General features: G+C 41.2%; 1 protein-coding gene across 2 annotated transcripts in view; it reads left to right on the forward strand.

The window, feature by feature from the left end:
- The window catches only part of lancl2 (LanC lantibiotic synthetase component C-like 2 (bacterial)), a 57,155-nt gene that overhangs the window by 20,898 nt on the left and 11,106 nt on the right, over positions 1–25,151 (forward strand). Inside the window, exons 4-8 of one of the 2 annotated variants that reach the window (XM_080209497.1) lie at positions 1,804–1,951; positions 4,316–4,462; positions 9,792–9,974; positions 13,129–13,305; positions 19,947–20,552. In XM_080209497.1, coding sequence (XP_080065623.1) covers positions 1,804–1,951; positions 4,316–4,462; positions 9,792–9,974; positions 13,129–13,305; positions 19,947–19,967 — 676 coding nt within the window. In that variant the 3' untranslated portion in view covers positions 19,968–20,552. Of the gene's footprint in view, positions 1–1,803; positions 1,952–4,315; positions 4,463–9,791; positions 9,975–13,128; positions 13,306–19,946; positions 20,553–23,017; positions 23,091–25,151 lie in introns of those variants that run through there. The other variant, XM_080209490.1, reaches the window with a different exon arrangement.

Genomic DNA, 25,151 nt, shown 5'->3' on the forward strand with positions numbered 1-25,151 from the left:
CAGACTGGGTCCAGCTTATTCCTTTTGCAGATGGATGATCACTGCAGTGTTCAGCTTTTTCTCCTTCCTAGCATTTGTTGTCCAAGTCTCAGCACTATAGAGGAATGCACCAAGTAAGCAGGCTAGGTAGACACTCAGTTTGGTATTCTCAGTCAGATTTGCTGTTGTTCCAGATTCTCTCCATGGCATTTGTCTTCCTGATAATGGTTAAATCAAACTCTTCACAGGTGTGAGACGACCTGTCCATATGCCACTGAAGGTGTGCCTCTGCAAGGAACGTTAAATGTGGTAACATTAGCATAGAGCAATTCTCTGATGAGGATTTGGAGCACCATTGTCTTAGACCTGAAGTGAGCGAGAATTAATCGCTTTCCAAGAGTTCTGTTTGTAAGTAGGCATCCTCTGTAGATGACTTGAAGGCATATAGCAACAGCAAAGGGAGGAAAATGCTAGAATGTTAGTGCCAGAACACAACCCTTTTGACTGCACTGTGGACCTCAAAGGGTTCCGTCATAGCTTTCTTGCCCATCGTGTTGTCATAGAGAGAAATCACCTTGAACAGCTTTGGCAGGCAGCTCAGCAGCTTAAATAGACCATCTCTGCTCACGTGGTCAAAGACTTGACGAGATTGATGAAGACATTATTTCCTTTGTTCATGGCGTTTCTCTTGCAGTTGCTGGCCTAAAAAAATCATTTCATTGTGGATTTTCCATTTCTGAAAACACAATGGGATTTGAGGTGATGGGTTCAGTCAAAATTTGCAGTTTGAGGGCAGTATCGGCAAATAATTTACCAACTGTGCTCAAGGTGATGCCTCGATAGCTGTTGTTGCTTTTGTTCTTGTGCATGGCCACAGTCATTGCACTCTGCATATCCTGGGGCACTGTTCCCTGCCACTAGTAATGACTGAAGTTTGTGCAAATACTGTAGGAATGCTGGTTCCCCGTGTTTGAGTTTAAGTGGTCTAGCATTACCCAGAGTTGGAATATGTAAGTTGAAGTTCAATGTGAGTGATTGAGTCATTAGTTCTGTAGTTAGTCAGGAGTGAAATTGGGATTTTTCGATATAGCATTTGCCACATAACTTTTTTCAAAGGGCCCTGGGGAGCGGGGGAATTGTGCATTGGAAGTTCAAATTTCCTGGGGAATTCCCACGGCCAGTGCATTTGGACTTCTGCAGGGTGTACAACATATCTTGTAAAGTATGTTGAGTCTCCCACCAATTTGGAGACTGGAAGATCCAGCCTGACCTATCTGGACATCAATGTACCTTTGGACTCAACTCTAGATTTTTTTTGTCAGGGATCTCTTAGCCTTTAACTCTCCTGAGGTATCCGCAAGTATATACCTATAATTGGGAGTTTGTTCATAATTGCCAGGGCATGTCCACATGCTAGACAGCCTCCACACTGCATTTTTGGACCTCCTCTGAAGCTCTTGCCTGAATCTGCAAGGGACCCAATTTGTGTTTCCCCGTGAGGTGAGACTTAAACATTTGGCTTTCTTTTTCACATTGCTGCTAACCAGTAATTAGGCTAACATGAGAAGCAAACAGCCACTCAAAAGCAAAGAAACCACAGACTTTTTTGCATCCAAACACTAGACATATCACATTGACATTTTGGACATAAAAAATATGTCAAGAGTGAGATCAGCATTACAAGTATCCAATTGTGTAAAAATGCTTTGGTGTAGAATTTTCTGTCAAGACTGGCTTAATATTTTATCATAACCCTTAAGGCAGTTATTCAGGTGCGTGTGATTATTTTTTCTTGATGATCATTATTTTTCTTGCACCTATTAGATTATTACAACTGCAGAGAACTGTTGTTTGTTTGGATTCTGATATCCCAGATGAGCTACTATATGGCCGAGCTGGATATTTATATGCCTTACTATATGTGAATACAGAGATTGGGCACGATACTGTTCCTTTTTCTGTTATTCAGGAGGTAAGAAAACTACCTTTTTTTTAATAGGTTTATATTGTTATATTTCTTACAAGTATCGATTTTCCTCAATTCATAATGTTCAGGGTTGAAGTGTCACTTAGGCAGTTGAGCATATACTTAAACTGACATTTAAGTGATACACTGAAGTGCTGCATTGTTGGAAAAGCATTTCTTTTGGAGATGATGAGATCCTGTTTGTTCGGTTGAGTGCTAAAGATATTGCAGCACTATCTGAAGAGAAGCAGCATTCTTCCAGGATTCTGGCCAACGTGTTTCCTCAGTGGATGCCTCCATGACTACATTGACTGGTCATTCACTTGAAGTGCTCATTATGAGGTCTTGATAATGCAGTTTTGATTGTAATGTTTTCTTTTGTAACAGTTGCTACAAAGATAATACGCTCCCTGGGAATCAGATAAAGGTATTGGAGTAATTTCTTTACTGGTTGAAATACATTTTAATGGAAGAAAGTTAGTGTACATACTGGATAGACCAGAATTAAGGCACGTGACACAACATTTGCAGTTGGGCACAGTAGTGCTATCTTGTTTATGTTAAAGCTGTGTCGAGGTTGAGCTTCTGGGACAATGTCGTAATGCCAGTACGACATTATACTTGGCATTAATGAGTTGTGGAAGCTGCTGGAAAATCACAAGATCTTGAATATGTACTTTTTTGTATGGATTCTCTCCTGTGCTCCACAAATAATTCACTCATGAGGACCACTAGTTCAATCTCAACCTTGCATTCCTTTCAATTCTTGATTTATTGTCCGATGCTTGTGCATGAGATTTGATCAAATTAATTCATCTCCCCCCAAAAAAGACTTTTGCAGGAGCCCTGTTGTGGAATCTGTTTTTTCCAAATTTTTATTTTCCACTTGCTTAATTATATAATCTCAAGATTACTTTCAGATATTTCCTTTCTAGACTCTGCCATCTTCATAAATTGACCCTTTGATTATCAGGTTAGCCTTATTACTACTTTCTGCACTTAAATATCTGTTTCTGATTTTTCAGCAACTTGTATCAAATATTCGAGATGTGGCCTGATTGCTAAATCTTTGTTTTATTCAACTGTTTTGTCTGTGTAGCTCCCAAGGTTATATTGGATTAGTTGTTTGCTATCCTACATTGTTTCTACATGCTTAAGTCTCCTAGATCTTCGTGGATTAATGTCTCAAAAATTAAAATATACCCGATTTGTCTATATTAAATTTCATTTCCCATTCTGCCAATCTACACATGTTATTTAACTCATTCTGAAATGTTTGAGCCATCTTCTTCATTTGTCACTGCTCCTTCTGGTTTCTGGTATGAAACTGCAAACTGTTTGTATTTGCCATGAGTTCCTGAATCTAAGTTGATGTAAATTGCAAATGTTCCCAACTACGCTTTAGTTTATTCCGGTCAAATTTCCTATCCATTCCCAAATTTGCCTTGAAACTTCATAGATTTAAGTTCGTGTCAGCTGTTAATTTGAAACTTTTATCACATGCTTTTTGGAAGTTTAAGTACAGAATGTCATAGTGTTTGGTTTGTCAGTTACTCAAGTTCAGGAGGCTAATCGAGGCAGATGTTTCCTCCACTAAAGCAACGTTAACTGGTACTTAATAGGTGGGGGTTCGATTTTTAAGTTCGCTCCTGGTACGTGAATACATTTATAGTTGTCTGGCTTGTCGCATTTTCATAGAATATGGACATCACATTGGCCTGTTTTCAATCTATTGGTTCATCTCCAATGATCCTCTTGGTTATTGTCAATGGCTCAAATATTCAGTGTTAATTTGCCATGACCAAATATTTTTAGATTTGTAACTCATGCCCTTAGCTATCCATTTCATTTTATTTGCTTTTTTCACTGCCTGCAAATGCTGGACCAATGATTTAATGACTGATTCACCAAAGGGAAAGACTTTTCTCCTGTTCTGTTACCGTAAATGTTGAATATGTAATCCATTCTCAGTTCCAACTGATATTACCCACCACCTCTTTACACAGTGGACATGCCTGCCCAGGTATCTTTTTTTATATCACACGTTGATTTGTAACACTGGCCACTGAACCTAGGTTGCTATGTCCTGCAAACTTGGACAAAAATTCGGTGGTATTCAAAACTGTTGTCTTGCTGTGATCATTAGTTTCCTAGGCCTTTTGTCAACCTTTGGCTTATAGGAATTGATGACTGAAGCATATGGTGCTTGTATTTGCATTTTAATATTTGAATGTTTTAGTTGATAGGATGCCTTACAAATCATTTATTATAAGAGTTTCTAACATTTTTCAACTGCTTCAGACTTTTTAACCACAAATTTTCTATTTTCTGCCTCCATTCCCCCTTCCCCCACTCTAATTTTGGCATCAGGTGGTCAATGCCATTATTGAATCTGGCAAAAATCTTTCCAAGGAAGAACGCAAAACTGAACGCTGTCCTCTTCTCTACCAGTGGCACAAAAAACAATATGTTGGAGCAGCCCATGGTTTAGCAGGGATCTACTATATGCTAATGCAGGTTGGTTTTGAGTGTAAAATTTGGATTGATTTTCATTTATCCTCAAAGATGTAATCAAAGCAGATGAATTCTAATACCATGCAGCATCAATGCATTATTTATCTTAACAGAATTCACTAGTCCAATAGACACAATAATAATTGATTGAGGGCAAGTGGTATATTCTTTAGTGAAATTAGAAAAAAAATTCCATAACATTATGACCAGCTGCATGAATGCATGGGAAGTCAAAATGGCCCAATCCTCAAGATGCAGCAAATATTTTAGTTTGGATTTGGCCGCACAAATAATGCTGGGCAATCAGTGCTTACCATTAAATTGTAAATCAGGCAGCCGACTTCCAATAAGATACATGCAAAATGAAACACGGAAATTTGGAAGTTGCTATCCCGATTGCCCTGCTTCCCCACATGGTTCACTCTTTAACAGTATCCTGCTCAGGTTCAGCATTGAAGGGTGTGAAGTTATGGTATTTGCCCACTGGTTACACACTAAACATGCCAAAGTTTGGGATTTATCCAATTGAGTGTAAGTGGCTTTTTAATGCTGTGTTGAATCTTAATTATTTCCAAACAATCTCTCTGGCATTGGAAGTTATTCTTGAAAGTGTGGCATCTCGTTTTCAAATTTTAAGTGTTTGGAAATTCACTTTCTTTGTGTCTTTTTTTCCTTTCAATCCCAATTTTCTTGCCTCCTTTCTTTCACTTTCTATGCATGATTTTACTTTGAATCAAATATTCTAACTTGCACTTCCTGGCTTGTCCCCTATTTGCATCAGTAGGATTCTTCAATCTATTGGTAAAGAAAATACATTCTCAGTTGCCCTTCTCTCTCAGGTCTATATCTGTAGAAGGTGGCAAGCTATTTTGATTTTCTGTAATTGAAAATCACTTTGCAAAAACCCACAGACTTTCTGTGGGCAAGTGTAACAAACTGTGCCATTTGTTAGCCACTGATACACAATTTGGGCTAATCTACCTTCTAATCATTGAAGCACACAACTTCAGTCAAATACTATAACCTATTGAGCCAATGTGATGCCGTTTCTTTTAATTCTTTGAACATAACAATTAAATATAGAAGAACAAAGAATTGATTCTCCCAAGAAGTAAGTATTACAAGTCTACTAAGACTCAGCAGTTGTGACATATTCTTTATTTAAATATAAAAATTCCAGATATTGGTAATATTCAGGTCCACCAGTAACTATAAAATGACATATAAATTAGTATTTATAACAAAAATGGAAGCACAGTGGTAAGCACTGCTGCCTCACAGCACCAGGGACCTGGGTTCAATTCTGGCCTTGGGTGACTGTGGAGTTTGCACTTTCTCCCCGTGTCTGCATGAGTTTCCACCGGGTGCTCTGGTTTCATCCCATACTCCAAAAATGTGCAGGTTAGATTGATTGACTTTGCTAAATTGTCTGTTAGTGTCAGGTGGATTAGCAGGGTAAATGCATGGAGTTATGGGGATAGGGCCTTGGTGGAATTGTTGTAGGTGCAGACTCGATGGCCAAATGGCCTCTTTCTGCACTGTAGGGATTCTACGATTTTTTTCTATAAACTTTTGTCAGGCTTTTCTCTTTCAAATTCAAATGTTGAGGATTTGCCAACAGTGCAAAGGATCTATTAAGATTTCCAAAATTAAAATAGAAAATGTTGCAATATGTTCAGATTGATCAGCACCCATGGTGATATCAGAATTCTAGACCTGAAAAATGAACTCGTCTACACTCTAGATAGTTATGGACTGACCTATTGATTGTATCCACAGCACTTGAATTTTTGTATTTTGTCTTTATTATATAAACAAAGTTAACTGTCATCTCTATGAAAACATTGGACATTACACTTGATTTCACTTGCAAAGTTGAAATCAGTATGTAACGGCACCTATGAGGGAGCGAGCTATTTTAGATCTGGTGCTGTGTAACGAGGCAGGTAGAATTCGGGATCTTCTTGTGAGGGATCCTCTTGGGACGAGTGATCGTAGTATGATTGAATTTCTGATGCAAATGGAGGATGAGAAAGTAGGGTCCCAAACCTGTGCCCTCTGTTTGAACAGAGGGGAGTATGATAGGATGAGAGTGGAATTGGTGAATGTAGATTGGGGGCGCAGATTGGTTGGCAGGACGGCTGAGGATTTTTAAGGAGATCTTTTTCGATACTCAGCAGAAATATATTCCGATGGTAGAGAAGGGATAACCAGCCATGGTTATCGAAGGAAATAAAGGAGAGTATTAAATTAAAAGCTGATGCGTAGAACGCTACAGTGCAGAAAGAGGCCCTTTGGCCCATCAAGTCTGCACCGATCACAATCCCACCCAGGCTCTACCCCCATATCCCTACATATTATACCCACTAATCCCTCTAACCTACGCATCCCTGGATACTTATGGACAATTTCTTGGCCAATCAACCTAACCCGCACATCTTTGGACTGTGGGAGGAAACCGGAGTACCCGGAGGAAAGCCGCATAGACACAAGGAGAATGTGCAAACTCCACACAAACAGTGACCCAAGCCAGGAGTCGAACCCAGGTCCCTGGAGCTGTGAAGCAGCAGTGCTAACCACTGTGCTACCGTGCCGCCCCAAATGCGGCATGGTAGCAAGAATGCGTTAAGAGTGGCTAAAAATAGTGGGCAATTAGAAGATTGGGAAAAATTTAAAAATCAACAAAGAATGACTGACTAAGAAGGTGATAAAGAACGGAAAGATAGAGTATGAAGCTAAACTAGCTCTAAATATAAAAAATGACAGTAAAAGCTTTTACAAATATATAAAGAGGAGGAGACTGGCTAGAGTGAATGTTGGACCCTTGGAGGTCGAGAGGAGGGATTTAGCGGTGGGCTGAGGCTTTAAATAAGTTTTTCACCTCAGTCTTCATTGGAGGAGGACACACATAGTTTGCCGGATATTAAAGATAGAAGGATGGTAGGAGATGAGGGCCTTAATGCAATTACTGTCACTAGAGGTAATGCTTGATAGACTGATGGGACTGAAGGTAGACAAGTCTCTGGGACTGGATGGAATGCATCCCAGGGTTCTGAAAGAAATGGCAGAGGTGATAGCAGATGCCTTAGTAACTATTTATCAAAATTCGCTGGAGTCCAGGAAAGTGCCGGAAGATTGGAAAACGGCTAATGTTATGCTGCTGTTTAAAAAAGGTAGCAGACAAAAGGCAGGGAATTATAGGCTGGTTAGTTTAACGTCTGTAGTTGGAAAAATGCTAGAATCTGTCATCAAAGAAGAAATAGCGAAGCACCTAGAAAAGAATGGTTTGATAAAGCACATGCAGCACGGATTCGTTAAGGGGAAGTCGGGTTTAACGAATTCGTTGGATTTCTATGAGGATGTGACTAGTGCGGTAGACAGGGGAGCCGGTGGATGTGGTGTTTTGAGAGTTTCAAAAGGCATTTGATATTGTGCCTCACGAGGTTGCTGCAGAAGGTTAGGGTGCATGGAGTTGGGGGTAAGGTGTTAGTGTGGATAGAGAATTGGTTGTCTAATAGGAAACAGAGTTGGAATCAATGGGTGCTGTTCTGGTTGGCAGTTGGTGACTAGTGGAGTGCCGCAGGGATTGGTGCTGGGGCCATTTACATAGATGATCTGGAGGAGGGAGCTGAGTGTAGTGTAATGAAATTTGCTGATGACATGTGAGTGGAAAAGCAAATTGCATGGAGGGTGTGGAAAGTCTGCAGAGAGATCTGAATAGGCTGAGCGAGTGGGCGAGGACCTGGCAGATGGAGTATAACGTTAGCAAGTGTGAGGTTATCCACTTTGGCAGAAATAATAGTAGGAGGGATTATTGTTTAAAAGGCAAAAAGCTGCAGCCTGCTATGGTGCAGAGGGACCTGGGGGTCCTTGTGCACGAGTCGCAAAAACCCAGTCTGCAGGTGCAGCAGGTGATCAAGAAGGTGAATGGAATGTTGGCCTTTATAGCGAGGGGGATAGAATATAACAGCAAGGAGGTCTTGCTGCAACTGTACAGGGTACTGGTGAGGCCGCAGCTGGAGTACTGTGCGCAGTTTTGGTCGCCGCACTTGCGGAAGGATATATTGGCCTTGGAGGGAGTGCAGAGAAGGTTCACTAGGCTGATACCGGAGATGAGGGGGTTGGATTATGAAGAGAGACTGAATAGACTGGGTCTGTACTCATTGGAGTTTAGAAGGCTGAGCGGGGATCTTATAGAGACATATGATAATGAAGGGGATAGTTAGGTTAGAGGTAGAGAGATTCTTCCCACTTAGAAAGGATAGCAGGACTAGAGGGCACAGCCTCAAAATAAGGGGGGAGCAGTTTAGATCGGAGTTGAGGAGGAACTTCTTCACTCAAAGGGTGGTGAATCTCTGGAATTCTCTGCCCGTTGAAGTGGTGGAGGCTACCTCGCTAAATATATTTAAGTCATGGGTAGATAGGTTTCTGATAGGCTAGGGAATTAAAGGTTATGGGAAGAAAGCAGGAAAGTGGAACTGATCCACTTCAGATCAGCCATGATCTTAAGAACATAAGAAATAGGAGCAGGAGTAGGCCATCTAGCCCTTCGAGCCTGCCCCGCCATTCAATAAGATCATGGCTGATCTGTTGTGGCTCAGTTCCACTTTCCTGCCCTCTCCCCATAACCCTTAATCCCCTCTCTTATCAAGAACCCATCAACCCGCTTCTTAAAAATATTTAGCGAGGCAGCCTCCACCACTTCAACGGGCAGAGAATTCCAGAGATTCACCACCCTTTGAGTGAAGAAGTTCCTCCTCAACTCCGTTCTAAACCGCCTCCCCTTTATCTTGAGGCTGTGCCCCCTAGTCCTACTGTCTTTTTTGAGCGGGAAGAGTCTCTCCACCTCTATCCTATCCATCCCATTCATCATCTTATACGTCTCAATGAGATGTCCCCTCATTCTTCTAAACTCTAACGAGTACAAGCCTAGTTTATTCAGCCTCTCCTCATAGCTCAATCCCCTCAACTCCGGTATCAGCCTAGTAAACCTCCTCTGCACTCCCTCCAGGATCTTGTTGAATGGTGGGGCCTACTCCTGCTCCTATTTTTATGTTCTTAAATCTATCCCATCATGCTTGTGCTGGCTCTTTGCTAGGGCAATCCAAAGCTGATCCCACTGTCCTGCATTTCCCTAAAGCCCTCTGTCTTGCTGTACTTCAGTTTTTTTTTCCCCCACTGTCTCCTAAGTAAACTCCCAGGATGCATGCTGCACTCCTACTACTCAGTCTAATGAAATTGTAGCTGGTGTCATCTAATCTCTTCAAACTCTAGGATGCTTTAAGTGACATTTACTAGATTTTGTTTTTAAAAGAACTTATTCCTCTTCCAGCCAGGCTCAAAGTTGGACCAAGAGACTTTGATGGAACTCGTAAAACCTAGTGTAGACTATGTGCGACATAAAAAGTTTAGGTCTGGAAATTATCCTTCTTCATTGAGCAATGAAACTGACAGACTGGTCCATTGGTGCCATGGTGCTCCTGGTGTTATACATATGTTGATACAATCATATAAGGTTAGTATTTGAAGGTTGCATGGAAAGTTCACGTTTGATTTTGCTTTTTATTTGTTACCCAAAGTCACTTTAGTATAACTATGTATTTTTCTTCTCATGGCTCTCATTCATCAACTAGAAGGGCAAATTGAAGGTGATGACTTTGCTTTCTAGAGCAAACTAAACATGCATTGTATTTTATTTGGGAGTCTAATAAATTAGCATAATGTTAGTCACAATATGATGTAATTGAAATTCTTTCCAATCCATCCTCTACAGGAGATGACAGAGATATCCTATGTCCACACAATTGTGCTGCTGTCATAGATGTTCTGCAGTGGCTGAAGAAATGTGTAATATTGAGAGATAAAGACAGTGAATACTGCAATGCTGTGCAGTGCACAAGATAGAGAATGGATTAGTGGTATGCATTTGTTGAAACAGATGTCTAGTGCATCCACCCACAGTTTAAACTGGGATTTTCTACATTTTCAAGAAATGTAATGGTCTAATGAGCATGACATCTTATCATTTTAAATGCAGTTCAAACCTTCAAAAGCAAGTGTTATTAAAAACGTCCTGTACGCTATTGCAGCTTAAACATTCACTCCCTCCATAACTGAGACAGTGGCAGCAGTGTGCCATTTACAAGATGCACTGCAGCATTCACCAAGTCACTTGACAGCATCTTTCAAACTCGTGACTTTGAGCAACAGATGCATGGGAACACTACCACCTGCAGGTTCCCCTGTCAAGCCATTCACCCTGCTGACTTGGAACAATATTGCCATTCCTTCACTGTCACTTGGTCAAAATTGTAGCACTCTGTTTCTGACCGCGCTATTGATGTACTTGCACCAAGTGAGCTGCAACGGCTCAAGAACGCAGCTCACCATTTTTTTCAAGGGCAGTGAAGGATCACTACCAAGTAGTTTCCACACCTCATGGAAGAACCTTAAGTACCTACCATAGACTGCGATGGACTGACCTGATGAGTGAGGCAACCCTTTTCTTAAACATCAAAAATCATGCTTTTTATTATACATGGCATAAACGCCCCCCAAACCTCATTTTCAAAACTTGCATTATTAGTCAACCTCAATTTTTTTTGCCATAAATGCATGTTTGCTAACTTTTATATTGTAAGTTGGCTCATGGGATCAAGTAGGAGATGTGGATTGTGTTGCAAAGGTGAGTGGGCATTTAAAATATGCCCACACACAGACCAGTGTGATGAAAAGAAATAGGCCCTTCAACCAAAGTATGACACTGCTTTCAAGCTAAAAGTAGTAACATGTACTTATTTGTCAAGTGTGCTATAGTGAGGGAATTTAATAGAAGTGAAAAACTGGTACAAGAACAGAAGAAGGTTTTTGCCATAAAGATGCCCAAGACCAAATATGCCATCAGGGCAAGGACCAGCCGCTGGCCTAATCTTGCAAAGCATCTATCAAATGGGTCCTTTGCTGGAATGTTTACATTGTCATCAGAGATGCAGTGCCTAAACATGGACGTCAGCGGACCAAATCAAATCCTAGCTGAACAAACTTTGGTGTAGCTGCCTTATGGAACAAAATACTCCAGTGTTGCAAAAGAAGACCAAGCTCTGAAGAATCATCCAGACTCAACATTGGCTCTATTCTCTCTCATGTGCTGTCAGACCTGCTGAGATTTTCCAGCATTTTCTGTTTTTGTTAAAGAAGATCAACCTTGTTTAGTGACTGACAAGAGACCTTGATGCCAAAATTACCAGTGTTTGATGACAAATCATTGGAAAACGACAAAAAAGCGTAAGTACCTATTATGCTTCATCTGCAACATGGCTGAAGAACCCATGAATTTTGAACTGCCTGGCAGCGAAAATGTGTAATGGTAAGATTCAAAAACAGTTTTCACTAAAACAGCAGGGCATCAGAAGACCAGATTCGGTGGTGGAACAAAGTTTAAAACTATGCTAATTTTTGAACTTGGCGAACATCCAAGTTCCCTGCAGGAGATTTTGTGTATGTGTATAGCAATAGCTGGATGGAGTAAAGTTATGCATCCATAGTGTGTCCTAGGTTAAAAAAAAATGCAACTTATGAATGTGGGATGTCTTCAGATTCCATATGACTGAAGAGATATCAAGAGATGCCTGCAAATAAATAACATCCACATTGCTGTTTATACCAGGAGGTCTAATGTCCCTGATTCAAGCTTTGGATGCAGGTGTCCACAAGCCATTCAAGATTCGTGATCATGCCAAATTGAATTGGTGATGGTTGATGAAGAAAAATCCTTCACAAAAGACTGGAAATATGTGTGTTGCCCTGCCTGATGTTTTGTGTGGTTTTATTATCAAATCGTGGTATGACCTTTGTGTCACAAAGTGTTTGGGAATCATCCAGAAATACAGAATATCTAATTCAGTGGCCACAGGAAGATTTGTTTTGGATGATTCTGGAAGTGAAAGCATCAAGTCTGACCTGGAGTTGGGAGCCTTATGATGGAATAGCCAAAGTGATTCAGAATTCAGGACAGCATGGATTCAATTTCTGGCTTGGTTCACTATCTGTGTGGAGTTTGCACATTCTTCTTGTGTCTGTGTGGGTTTCCTTCACATGCTCCAGTTTCCTTCCACAGTCTGAAAGATGTGCTGGTTAGGTGCATTGAATCGAACAGGTGCTGGACTGTGGTGACTTCGGGAATTTCACAATAACTTCATTGCAGTGTTAATGTGAGCCTTACTTGTGACAAATAAATAAACTTTAAAACTTCAACCCCAATGAAGTCTTTGCATCGGATGCTGAAGACTATTAAATTGACTTTTTTAAAAACACTTTGGTATCTCTGTATAATTCCTAAATGTGTAATTATTTGTATAATAAACTGTGCCATATTAATTTAGTATGAATTCTCTTTTTCTTTTTCTCTTTCTCTCTCTTTTTCTCTTTTTTTCTCTCTCTCTTTCTCTCTTTTTTCTCTTTTTTTCTCTCTCCTGCCCCACCCACACACATTTGAAAATGCATGGCGGTTATCCACACCATTGGTTAACATTGTGTATTTGTTCTATAAGGCGACCCCTGTTTTTGGAAATATTTCTGGAGGCTTCAGAGTCATGTTGTCATCTATGGCATTTGTCTCACCAGATGAGAGAATATCTTTAAGTTTAAACAGTTTCACTTTTTGTAAACAGACTTTTAAAGAAGAAAAGTACTTGAAGGATGCTTTGGAGTGTAGTGATGTTATCTGGCAGCGAGGGCTGCTGCGAAAGGGTTATGGAATCTGCCATGGAACTGCAGGAAATGGGTACTCTTTCCTCTCTCTATACAAGTTAACTCGGGACAAAAAGTATCTCTACAGAGCCTGTAAGGTAAGATGAAAAATTATCCTAATTAAAACATATAGATTCTTTAATTTATTTTAATGGATGTGATGTTGACTTAGGAAAGCTTCCCGAGGCATTTTGCTCACTCTCTGGAACAAATTTTCTCGTTCTGCCTGCCTTGGGAATTGTAGCGGGCAAAGGGCGGAACATGTGAAAGTCTGTTAACCTCAGGCGAAATTTTCTGGGCAGATGTGGCTGAAAACCTCTTCTTTCCACACGCACACACCACCCCCCCTCCCCATATTACATTTCAGGATGTTAGTACAGGATTGAACCCATACTGTTGTCATTATTCTGCACCACGCTGTAGCTTTCTAGTCAACTAAACTAACCAGCCCTTGCAAGGCACTTGACAGTGATACTCAGACAAAAATTGATGCTTAGACAAAGGAGGTAATATAGAATGGTAATTAAATGCTTGGTCAAAGTAGCATTCGGAGGGGCCTAAAAGGGGGAAGAGGGAGGTGAAGAAATAGGGAGGGAGTTTCTGTCTGTGGCCCCTAGATAGCTGAAAGCATGGGAAGGAACAGATAGTTTTGGGGTCAGATGGTGATGAATTGGAAGACTGGTGGAAATTACAAAAATGGAGTAAGTCCATGTTTGAAATGAGAATATTAATTTGGCACCTTTTTGAGTAATGGAGAGTCAGCAAGAATAGGGGTGATGGGTGAGCAAGGTAGGAAATGAGGAACTGAAGGATCTGACCAGGAGAGCTGGGAATGATTAAGCCTAGAGTTGACAACAGTATGGATATAGGCTTCAGTAAGTGAAGCAGCGGAGGAGATCTGTGATTTTGGAGAGGGAAATATAAAGTCCTGGTGTCAAACTCAGCTTGAGGTCAAATAGGACGTTCAACAACAACAAGTATTTGAAGAGCCTTTTAGCAGAATGAAATGTTCCAAGGCACAACGGGGACATAAAACGCAAAATGACACCAAGCCAGGTAAGGATAATATATCAGATAACCAAATTCTTAGTAAAAGAGATTGTTTTTAAGCAATGTATTAGAACAGGAATGTGAGCTGGAGAGGGAATTACAGTTCTTGGGGCAAAGCAAGGAAACTCCAATCATGGAGCAACTAAAATTGGGGATGCACAAGAAGTCAGAATCAGAGTGCCTATATCTCAGAAGGTTGTACTGCTGGAAACGTGACAATGATGGATAGAGCAGAGGCCATGAAGAGTTTGAAAAAAAAACAGATTTTGAAATCAAGACATTGGCAGTCAAGCAATCAGTGTAAGTCAGCAAACAGACGTGACTGGGGAATAAGACTTGGTATGTGTTAAGACAAGGGCATCAGAGTTTTGAATACATCTAATCTATGGAAGATAATGTACGTGACCAGCCAGGGCAGTCTGAATGATGGCATGGATATGAGTTCAGGAGTTCACCTGGGGATCAAAATATAACAAAGGTTGTGAACCAATTAGATTGATCTTAGTCTATTACTAGGGAGAGAGATGTTGAAGTAACAAATAATCTGGTTTCCCCATAGACAGGAAGCAGTGAGGGCAGGATATTTTGCAGTGACCAAAGATTCCCGTGTTTACTTGGAGGAAATTGAGGTTCATTCAGATTTGGTTGTTGGACCAGCAGTCTGACAATACAAAGGGGTTGAGAGAGCTCATTCTTAAGATGCAATGAAAATTCGCTGTTTAATACTTAGAATCATAATAACATTACTATTAGATTGAAACTTTTTTTGGGGGGCACAGTTTTGATCGGTTTTCAATTTTTTTTGCAAGGAAAGACATACTGACCTAGATTTTATTGGCTGCAAAAGCCTGTATTAAAGCCTAATGTGTACTGTTTACAAGCAGTCCCTTATAATGGAAGTCTCTTACTGCTACGTAAATTAATTGTACAAAGATATTGCAACATAGAAGCAAGCCCTTTGGTCCAACCAGTGTTGGAGATTTATCTGCCTTTTCCCATATCCCTTCAATTTAATTTGCTACATCCAGCCTAACAGTAAATGTTACCATCATTTCTGCCTCCTCCACTAATCCGAGAAGTGAATCTTTGTTATTTACTTTTCAACTGCTAGGAGCAGCGTGCCCTATCTACATTTCTCCATTTTAAAAAAAATTCTTCTATACTAAAACACTTCTGCTATACTACATGATAACGTATGATAGCCAAGCTCTGCACATATTAAAATGGCCTCAACTGAGATCTTGGGTTCATGTCACACTACCTGTAACTCCCTGGGCTTGCAAAATCTCACTAACTGTCCTGGCTGGAGACAATACACATTTCTTTAATCTGTGCTTAACCCTCTCTCCATTCACATTCTGTACCTTTTAAAACTTGATTGCCTGTAAAGACTCTCATTCCGACCATTATCTTGTAAATTGAGTTTGTGTCTTTATATGCCCTATTTGTGAGCACAACTACCACTCACCTGATGAAGGAGCAGTGCTCCGAAAGCTTGTGCTACCAAATAAACCTGTTGGATTTTAACATAGTGTTGAGAGTTTTTACTGTGCTTACCCAAATCCAACACCGGCATCTCCGCATCATATCTGAGGATTTGACATGGATCTTTGTTCTTTGAGTTAATTAACTTGCTGAGATCAAAAGGCTAGTGCAAGAATACTGCAGATCTGGCTTCAGTCCTCCATGGAGAAGATCACAGTAACCAAATTTACAGATCTTTAATTTTTATAATTTTATATGTTGCACAGTATAAAATCAGAGGGATCAAGGGTAGGATTGTGAGGAGCATGTGGTGACCAATTTGTAAAGGAAAAGGGCAGCTCCTAACAGCAAATCATAAAACCATCCACACAGATCTACTTGGCTCCAGTTTTACTGTTGCGGAATTTTTTTTATTTGATTTGGCTATTCTACCTTCTTAATCAATAAATTGCATTTTGAGTTCAGTTTTCATAGTTTATTAAGCTTATAGTACCTGCAGTAGTGGTTAACAATATTACATCAGCACCAGGGCCTGGATTTATTGGACCGCAAACTTGTTACAATTGAGTTTAGCTCAGTAAGACCTTTTTCAAATTTATAGGTATATGTGTAAACTTCCATCTTTTATACAATTCTCTTGTTCCTCTTAAGTAACACTATGCACATTTATTCACTGCCTGCTTATCAAAAAGATCATACAATCCCTATTATGGAGAATGGGTCATTTTGGCATTCTACACCAACTCTTCGGCAGCGTCACAACAGGCTGCCTTCCTCCGCCCTACCCTATCCATCCTGCCTACGCAAAGGGGCAATCCAATCTGGCCAATTCACCTAACCTACACAGGTAAAATTCAACAGCTATTGCAACCAATGAAGAGACATGTCAGGATTTACCCTTCCTCCTCAATTGATTGTAACAGGGTTTTTTGCCATTCGTGAGACTCAGAATCCATATAGTGTAGAAGTGGCCATCCGGCCCATCAAGTCTGCATTGACTCTTGATAGAGTATCTTACCCAAGCTCTATCCCCATAATCCTACACATTTCCTGTGGCTTATCTATCTAATCTACGCATCTTGGGACCTTAAGGGGCAATGTAGCATGATCAATCTACCTAACTTGCAAATCTCTGGATTGTGGGAGGAAGCCTGAGCGTCTGGAGCAAACCCACACTGAGAAAATGTGCAAACTCCACACAGTCACCTGAGGCCGGAGACCCAGAAGCTTAAGAGGAGTCACCCACTCTTGATTTAGCGTTTTCCTACTTCCACCTTTTGACTTTATTGAATAAACATAGGCCACCCTTTGGTAAACTCGGGTTTACCGCTGACGGGTCACTCTGGAGTTTGCACGTTCTCCCCATGTTTGTGTGGGTTTCCTCCGAGTGCTCCGTTTTTCTCCCACTGTCCAAAAACGTGCAGGTTCGGTTGGCTGGCACGCTAAATTGATCCTAGTGTCAGGGCATTAGCAGAGTAAATATGTGGAATTATGGGAATAGGGTCTGGGTGGGATTGTGGTTGGTGCAGACTTGATGGGTCGAATGGCCACCTCCTCCACTATGGGGATTCTATTCTAATCTATAAAACTGATCTAAACCAGGTACAATTCATTTTCATTTAGTTTGTGTAAAAGTTTACACCCCCTTACTAAAAGTTACATTCTTAAAACATATGAATCATATAAATGGATATTTGTTGTAGGTAAAGATACCTCTGAGACTAATTGTGAGTCATAAGAACATAAATAAGAGCAGGAGTTTGCCATCTAACCCTTCGAGCCTGCCCTGCCATTCAATAAGATCATGGCTGATCTGAAGTGGATCAGTTCCACTTTCCCGCTTTCTCCCCATAACCCTTAATTCCCTTGTCCACCAGAAACCTATACCCATGACTATAATATATTTAGCGAGGTAGCCTCCACCACTTCAACGGGCAGAGCATTCCAGAGATTCACCACCCTTTTGAGTGAAGAAGTTCCTCCTCAACTCCGTTCTAAACTGCCTGCCCCCGCCCCCTTATCTTGAGGCTGTGTCCTCTAGTCCTGCTATCCTTTCTAAGCGGGAAGAATCTCTCTACCTCTACCCTATCCATCCCTTCATTATCTTATACGTCTCTATAAGATTCCCCCCTCAGCCTTCTAAACTCCAATCAATACAGACCCAGTCCATTTAGTCTCTTTTCAAAGTCCAACCCCCTCATCTCTGGTATCAGCCTACTGGACCTCCTCTGCACTCCCTCCAAGGCCAATATATCCTTGTGCAAGTGCAGCGACCAAAACTGCACACAGTACTCCAGCTGTGGCCTCACCAGTACTCTGTACAGTTGCAGCAAGACCTCCCTACTTTTATATTCTATCCCCCTCGCTATAAAGGCCAATATTCCATTCGCCTTCTTGATCATCTGCTGCACCTGCAGACTGGGTTTTTGCGACTCGTGCACAAGGACCCCCAGGTCCCTCTGCACCATAGCATGCTGCAGCTTTTTTGCCTTTTAAATAATAATCCCTCCTACTATTATTTCTGCCAAAGCGGATAACCTCACACTTGCTAACATTATACTCCATCTGCCAGGTCCTCGCTCAGCCTATCCAGATCTCTCTGCAGACTTTCCACACCCTCCACGCAATTCGCTTTTCCACTCATCTTCGAGTCAAAGTACAGCAGTTTATTCAAAAGCTTTTGGAAGATACACCTATCACCTAACAGCGGTTCCCCAGGCGTCTCTCTGAATACAAGTTAAGAGCATATATTTTTACACACACACACACACACACACACACACACACACACACACACACACACACACACCCCCTCCCCCCCTCCCCCCCACTGGTCACATACGCATCTTCTCATTCTCAGCAGGTTCCCAGGCTGTGGGGTTGTCCTCCGTCATGGGAACATGGTTGCCTCGGCATTTCTTCATGGTTATCTCGAGGCCGCAATTGACATGTGTGATTTAGCCCTTAGCTAACGTACAGGCTGGCAAGATAAGTTAAGCTTAGTGGGCTGGTATAACAATCTATGCTCATAAGTTGTATAACACATATATATGTATAATATGTTAGTACATGACACATATAAGCAGTATATAATGAATATAAAAAATATATCTTTAGTGCAGGCTTCACTATATTAGGCAAAAGTCCACAAAATTAAAGACACAACATAATTACAAGCTGGGTCAACTACATTTCTAAGCAGGCTTATCATAAAACTTGTGTACAATAGCAAGAGCAGCTGCTATCTCCCTGCCTGGGTCACTTGAAACTTGTGTACAACAGCAAGGGCACTGAGCAGTCTGGGCACACAAAAAAAAAGTTACATTTCTCAGAGGAGCAGCAACATCCTTCCAACTTCACAGCACTATGTCAGGCTGTTACCAATGGTACATTCCCGTCCTGCATCAACAATGCGAATCCCAAGTCTCTGCCCCTTCATTCACCATTTGCAACATTTTTCTTTCACCACTTTATCCAAATAATGTCCCCAGTTTTTACTGGTTGCTCCTGTCCTGTTGCACTGCTGCTTTGCTCTTCAGGGGACGCTGGACCCAGTACCATCTTTGGGGCGGCACAATAGCATAGTTGTTAGCACTGTTGTTTCACAGCTCCAGGGACCTGGGTTCGATTCCCAGCTCAGGTCACTGTCTGTGTGGAGTTTGCACATTCTCCTCATGTCTGTGAGAGTTCCTCCGGGTGCTTCGGTTTCCTCCCACAGTCCAAAGATGTGCAGGTTAGATTGACCATGCTAAAATTGCCCCTTCGTGCCCTTGAATGCGTAGGCTCAAGGGATTAGCAGGTGAAGTATGTGGGAGTGGGGCCTGGGTGGGATTGTGGTCGATGCAGACTCAATGGGCCGAAGGTCCTCTTTCTGTACTGTGGGGTTTCTATGATGCTATGAACTCGCCCCATTCTTCTGTCCAATCCCATTGTGATTTTTTTTTTTGCTTCTCTTCCCCTGTCCAAGAACCAAACTCGCTGATTAGATTGGCACAGCGGCTCAGATTTTTAAATTCCCATCCTCGTTGTCGAAGCCTCCATGGATTTTCTTTTCCTTAACAACTTCCCTCCACCCTACAACCTGTGCTGGCTAGTGAACGGCCAGACATGCAGTGTTGGTGCATTTTTTTTTGGTTCCAGGTCGGTAAACAGCCTTGCTCACATGCACTTCATTGCTTTTTGTTTTTTTTTAATTGGAAGCCAGGTCCACACCTGCACAGAATGAGAAAAGAAAACAAAAACAAAACAGTGCAAAAATGAAGGTCAGGTGACGTAAAAGAGAATGATATTCTGCAAAATTACTAAAAGAAGCAGGACCGGAGCTACGGGGAGCAGAGTCCAAAGAAAAGAAGAAACTGTTGAAAACCAGGGAGCGGCACAAAAATGGGTACCAGAAAAGTAGTCACGGAACAAGGACGAGAATCTGAAACAGATTCTGATTAAATTCAAAGTAAGGAGCAGAGGAAAGGGCTCCAAAGTAAAGAAACAGAGCTTGTAGGGAGCAGACTTGGAGCAAAGTGGGCTTGCTAGAAGCCAGAAGATCTGATGACTTCTTTCTGCAGGCATTTGGAGCCATGCTATTCTACTTGGCCCAGTAGAATATCTGGGAGAATGCATGGAAGGTACGGCTTGAATGCACATACAGATCCAGGAAAAGGAACCTTGAAAATAGAGTTTGAAACCTTTTGGGCAGAAACATCAGAGTGAAAGCGTCATTTTGGAGAGAATTCCAAGGTGAGCTGCTCAAATGTGGAGATTGGAAGCCCTTGTGAGGAAACATAAGGTTTTGGTGAGAACAGTTGGCTTAGTGTGAGAAGTGTCTGGAGGATGGTTGTTGAGAAATCCATGGAAATCTGGTTTTGAAGTGTGGTATGTCTGATCACGGTTCATCTATTAGTCTACATGGACTTTGTAAACATATACTTTGAACATTTGGAAATTGAGTTAGATTTTGTAACTTGTACTATCTGTACAGATATAGTTACCAGGCTCAAAGAAGCAGACACCAGGAAGCGTGGAAAACGTGCAGGCTGTAGGTGAGAGTGAAACAATGCAGCCCCTCCCCCCCCACTGTTTGCAAATGTCCAATCTCTGGAAAACAAGCCAGATGAACTTAGAACCAGAACTGAGGGACTGCTGTGTACTCTATTTCACAGAGACATGGCTCACTCCTGCTTCACCGGACAGTGCCCTATAACCAGAGGGCTTCTCAATCCATCAAATGGACTGTACAGTGGCCTCAGGCAAAGCTAGGAGAGGTGGGGTCAGCTTCCTAATCAACACTTTGTGGTGCCTAGACGTAGCAACACTGACAACTTGAAATTTGCAGCAGGCAGCCTCAAACCAGTGGTGTGGTCCACCATTAGTCTATATGAGCAATTCTAGTTCTGTGTAACACTTTATCATTGTGCATGAAATTGCTGAAAAGGAGATTTTACATGAGACCTATTTGAAGATAGAAGGATGGTAGGAGATGAAGGCCTGAATGCGATTACTATCAATAGAGAGGTAGTGCTTGATAGACTAATTGGGACTGAAGGTGGACAAGTCCCCAGGACCGGATGGAATGCATCCCAGGGCTCTGAAAGAAATGGCAGAGGTGATAGCGGATGCCTTAGTAACTATTTATCAAAATTTGCTGGACTCCGGGGAAGTGCTGAAAGATTGGAAAATAGCTAATGTTACGCCGCTGTTTAAAAAAGGTAGCAAACAAAAGGCAGGGAATTATAGGCCGGTCAGTTTAATGTCTGTAGTGGAAAAATGCTAGAATCCATCATCAAAGAAGAAATAGTGAGGCACCTAGAAAAGAATGGTTTGATCGAGCAGATGCAGCACGGATTTGTTAAGGGGAAGTCGTGTTTGACAAATTTATTAGAGTTCTATGAGGATGTGACTAGTGTGGTGGGGAGAGGGGAACCGGTGGATGTGGTGTTTTTAGGTTTCCAAAAGGTGTTTGATAAGGTGCTTCACAAAAGGTTGCTACAGAAGGTTAGGGTGCACTAGTTGGGGGTAAGGTGTTGGTGTGGATAGAGGATTGGCTGTCTAATAGGAAGCAGGGAGTTGGTATCAATGGGTGCTATTCTGGTTGGCAGTTGGTGACTAGTGGAATGCCGCAGAGATCAGTGCAGGGGCCTCAACTGTTTACCATTTACATAGATGATCTGGAGGAGGGGGCTGAGTGTAAGGTGACGAAATTTGCTGATGACATGAAGATGAGTGGAAAAGCAAATTGCGTGGAGGGTGTGGAAAGTCTGCAGAGAGATCTGGATAGGCCGAGCGAGTGGGCAAGGACCTGGCAGATGGAGTATAATGTTAGCAAATGTGAGGTTATTCACTTTGGCAGAAATAATAGTAGGAGGGATTATTATTTAAAAGGCAAAAAGCTGCAGCATGCTACGGTGCAGAGGGACCTGGGAGTCCTTGTGCACGAGTCACAAAAACCCAGTCTGCAGGTGCAGCAGGTGATCAAGAAGGCGAATGGAATGTTGGCCTTTATAGCGAGGGGGATAGAATAGAAAAGTAGGGAGGTCTTGCTGCAACTGTACAAAGTACTGGTGAGGCCGCAGCTGGAGTACTGTGTGCAGTTTTGGTCGCTGCACTTGCGCAAGGATATTTTGGCCTTGGGAGTGCAGAGGAGGTTCACTAGGCTGATACCGGAGATGAGGGGGTTGGATTATGAAGAGAGACTAAATAGACTGGGTCTGTACTGGTTGGAGTTTAGAAGGCTGAGGGGGATCTTTATAGAGTCGTATAAGATAATGAAGGGGATGGATAGGGTAGAGGTAGAGAGATTCTTCCCACTTAGAAAGGATAGCAGGACTAGAGGGCACAGCCTCAAGATAAGGGTGGGGGGGGGGGGGGTGGTGGGGTGGCGCAGTTTAGAACGGAGTTGAGGAGGAACTTCTTCACTCAAAGGGTGGTGAACCTCTGGAATTCTCTGCCCATTGAAGTGATGGACGCTACCTCGCTGAATATATTTAAGTCACGGGTAGATGGGTTTCTGATGGACAAGGGAATTAAGGGTTTTGGGGAGGAAGCGGGAAAGTGGAACTGATCCACTTCAGATCAGCCATGATCTTATTGAATGGCGGGGCAGGCTCGAAGGGCTAGATGGCCTACTCCTCCTATTTCTTACGTTCTTATGTTCCCACCCTACTTTTATGAACAGTTTTAAAATGTACAAAGAGGAGCCGAACCATAATAGTGTGATTATGATGTTTCAAATGATACTCATCCTTCTGGCAAGAAACATCCAAATATTGCTTGCTTTTACAGTTTGCTGAATGGTGCTTGGATTATGGAACACATGGATGCCGTATCCCTGACCGCCCCTATTCCTTGTTTGAAGGTAATGCCCTGAGCAATATGGGTTTTTTAAAAATGTTTTAAGGTTAACCAAATCCAAATTTGTTTTGCCATTGCAGTGATATGTTTAGGGAAAACAAGTGCTACTGTAGCTGTTTTATTTAGGGCATAGATAAATCCTAATTAACTAGTTTGTCAGAAATGTTATGTTTGGATTAGTGTTCTGAAGCATTGAAGAAAAGTACTTTAGCTTCTGAATTGCAACTTTGCTCCAAATTTAACTTGACTACTTGTTAGCATTAATTGCTTGTAATTCCAAACTGTATTACCAGTGTACTAAAGCAGCGAGTTGTTCTGATAGCAGTACAAAGAAAAATCTTACACAGTTATAGGCCTTTGAACCCCAAAATGTTGTCACTGTATTTCTAAGGGGTGGAGTGGAATATACATCAGTTAAAAGTGGCACACTTCAGAAGTGTAAGTCACACTGCATTCCTGAAAGAGTTACAGTACAACTGAATTAGAAAAATCTGTCAATCACAAACAAATAGTCTACACAAGTCTAATTAATTGTTTTTTCAAAACTAGCAATTGACAGTCAACATTATAGTGCAAATCAAATAAAGTAACATGAACAATTTACATGTCGTTGCCTTTTTTTTCCAAATTAGTAAGTAGGCTAAAAATAACATTTTAAATTAGCAACGTAGTAAATAGTTATAAGCCTCATGATGGCTTGAAGAATGCTGAAATGGACAGAAATGGATTTGGAAGTAGAAAAGTGAGATGATGCAGTTTGGAAGGATACAGAAAGGTAGCAGACCATAAATGGCATGATTTTGAAAAATGTAGGTAAGCAGAGAGAGACTTTCATGTCTGAAATCCTTGGAGATGGCAAGGCAAGTTGATAAGGAAGTTAAAATGTATATAGATTATGTGGGTTTGTGGACAGAGACATAGACTATAACACAGATTTATAAATCACTAGTTAGACCTCAACTGCAGTATTATGAACAATTCTGAACAACACATCAGAAAATTTGTAAAGACCTTAGAAATGGTATGGAGAAGGTCTAGCAGAAATGAAGATCTTGAAGTTTGAAAAGTTTAAGACTGATCTTGGAATGGAGAAGATTAAAAGAGAACTTAATTTTCAAGGTCAAATAAGATTTTAGTGGAGTAGATAAAGAAAACTGTTCTCCCATGATGCTGGGCCAAAAACTAGAGGTAATAAATTTTAGAAACATTGACAAAAGATCTTGAAGGAAAATAAGGAATTTTGAGTTGGTGATATATGGAACAAGCTACCTGAAAAGGCTTTGGAAGCTGATTCCATGGATAATTTAAAAGGGAGTTGGACAGGAATTTGTAGGATTACGGACAAAAAGTGTAAATATTGGAACTAAGCATGACTGCTCTTTCAAGAAGTCAGCAATGGTATCACGTGCCAAGTGGCTGCCTTCTGTGCTGCAAGTTTCCATGTTGCTATGTAAAGGACACCAAAAGAAATTATGCAATTTGGAAAAACATGATGTTTTCTGAGAATTTTATTTCCATAGGAACAGAGTGAAGAATACCTTTTAACTTGTCATGTGAAGTTGGAAAACACCTAGTTTTATTCTAATTCTTGTTTTACATAGCAGTTCATACAATTGGGTGGCTTGCTAGGTCATTAGAGGATGATGTTGGTCCGGAATCACATATAGGTCAAATCAGATCATAGTAGCAGATTTTCATTCTGAAATGACATGAAGTGAAAAACTTCATAGTTCTAAGGTTACCATTATTGATATCACATTTTTTTCCAAACTTAATGAACTGAATTTAAGTTTCCCAACAGCTGGCTCCCCAACTCTTATCTCCAATCGTTCATCCAGACATTTGGATTACATTTCTTGGAAGTAATCAGAGTATGCAGTTCTTCACTACAAAACTGTTAAAGTTCAGTCCATAAATTCTTGGAGAAGGGAATTGTAGTCATTTAAAAAAAATTACTTTTTTAAAAGTACAGGAAATGGTGAGTGAGCTGGAGAATGAAGACTTGCTGGCTTAAGGGGACGGACACTGTGCAGACTTGTTGGGGAATTAGCCTGTTTCTATGCTG

Source organism: Carcharhinus amblyrhynchos, chromosome 2 (genome assembly GCF_965287045.1).
Source record: "Carcharhinus amblyrhynchos chromosome 2, sCarAmb.v2.hapA, whole genome shotgun sequence".
NCBI lineage: Eukaryota > Metazoa > Chordata > Chondrichthyes > Carcharhiniformes > Carcharhinidae > Carcharhinus > Carcharhinus amblyrhynchos.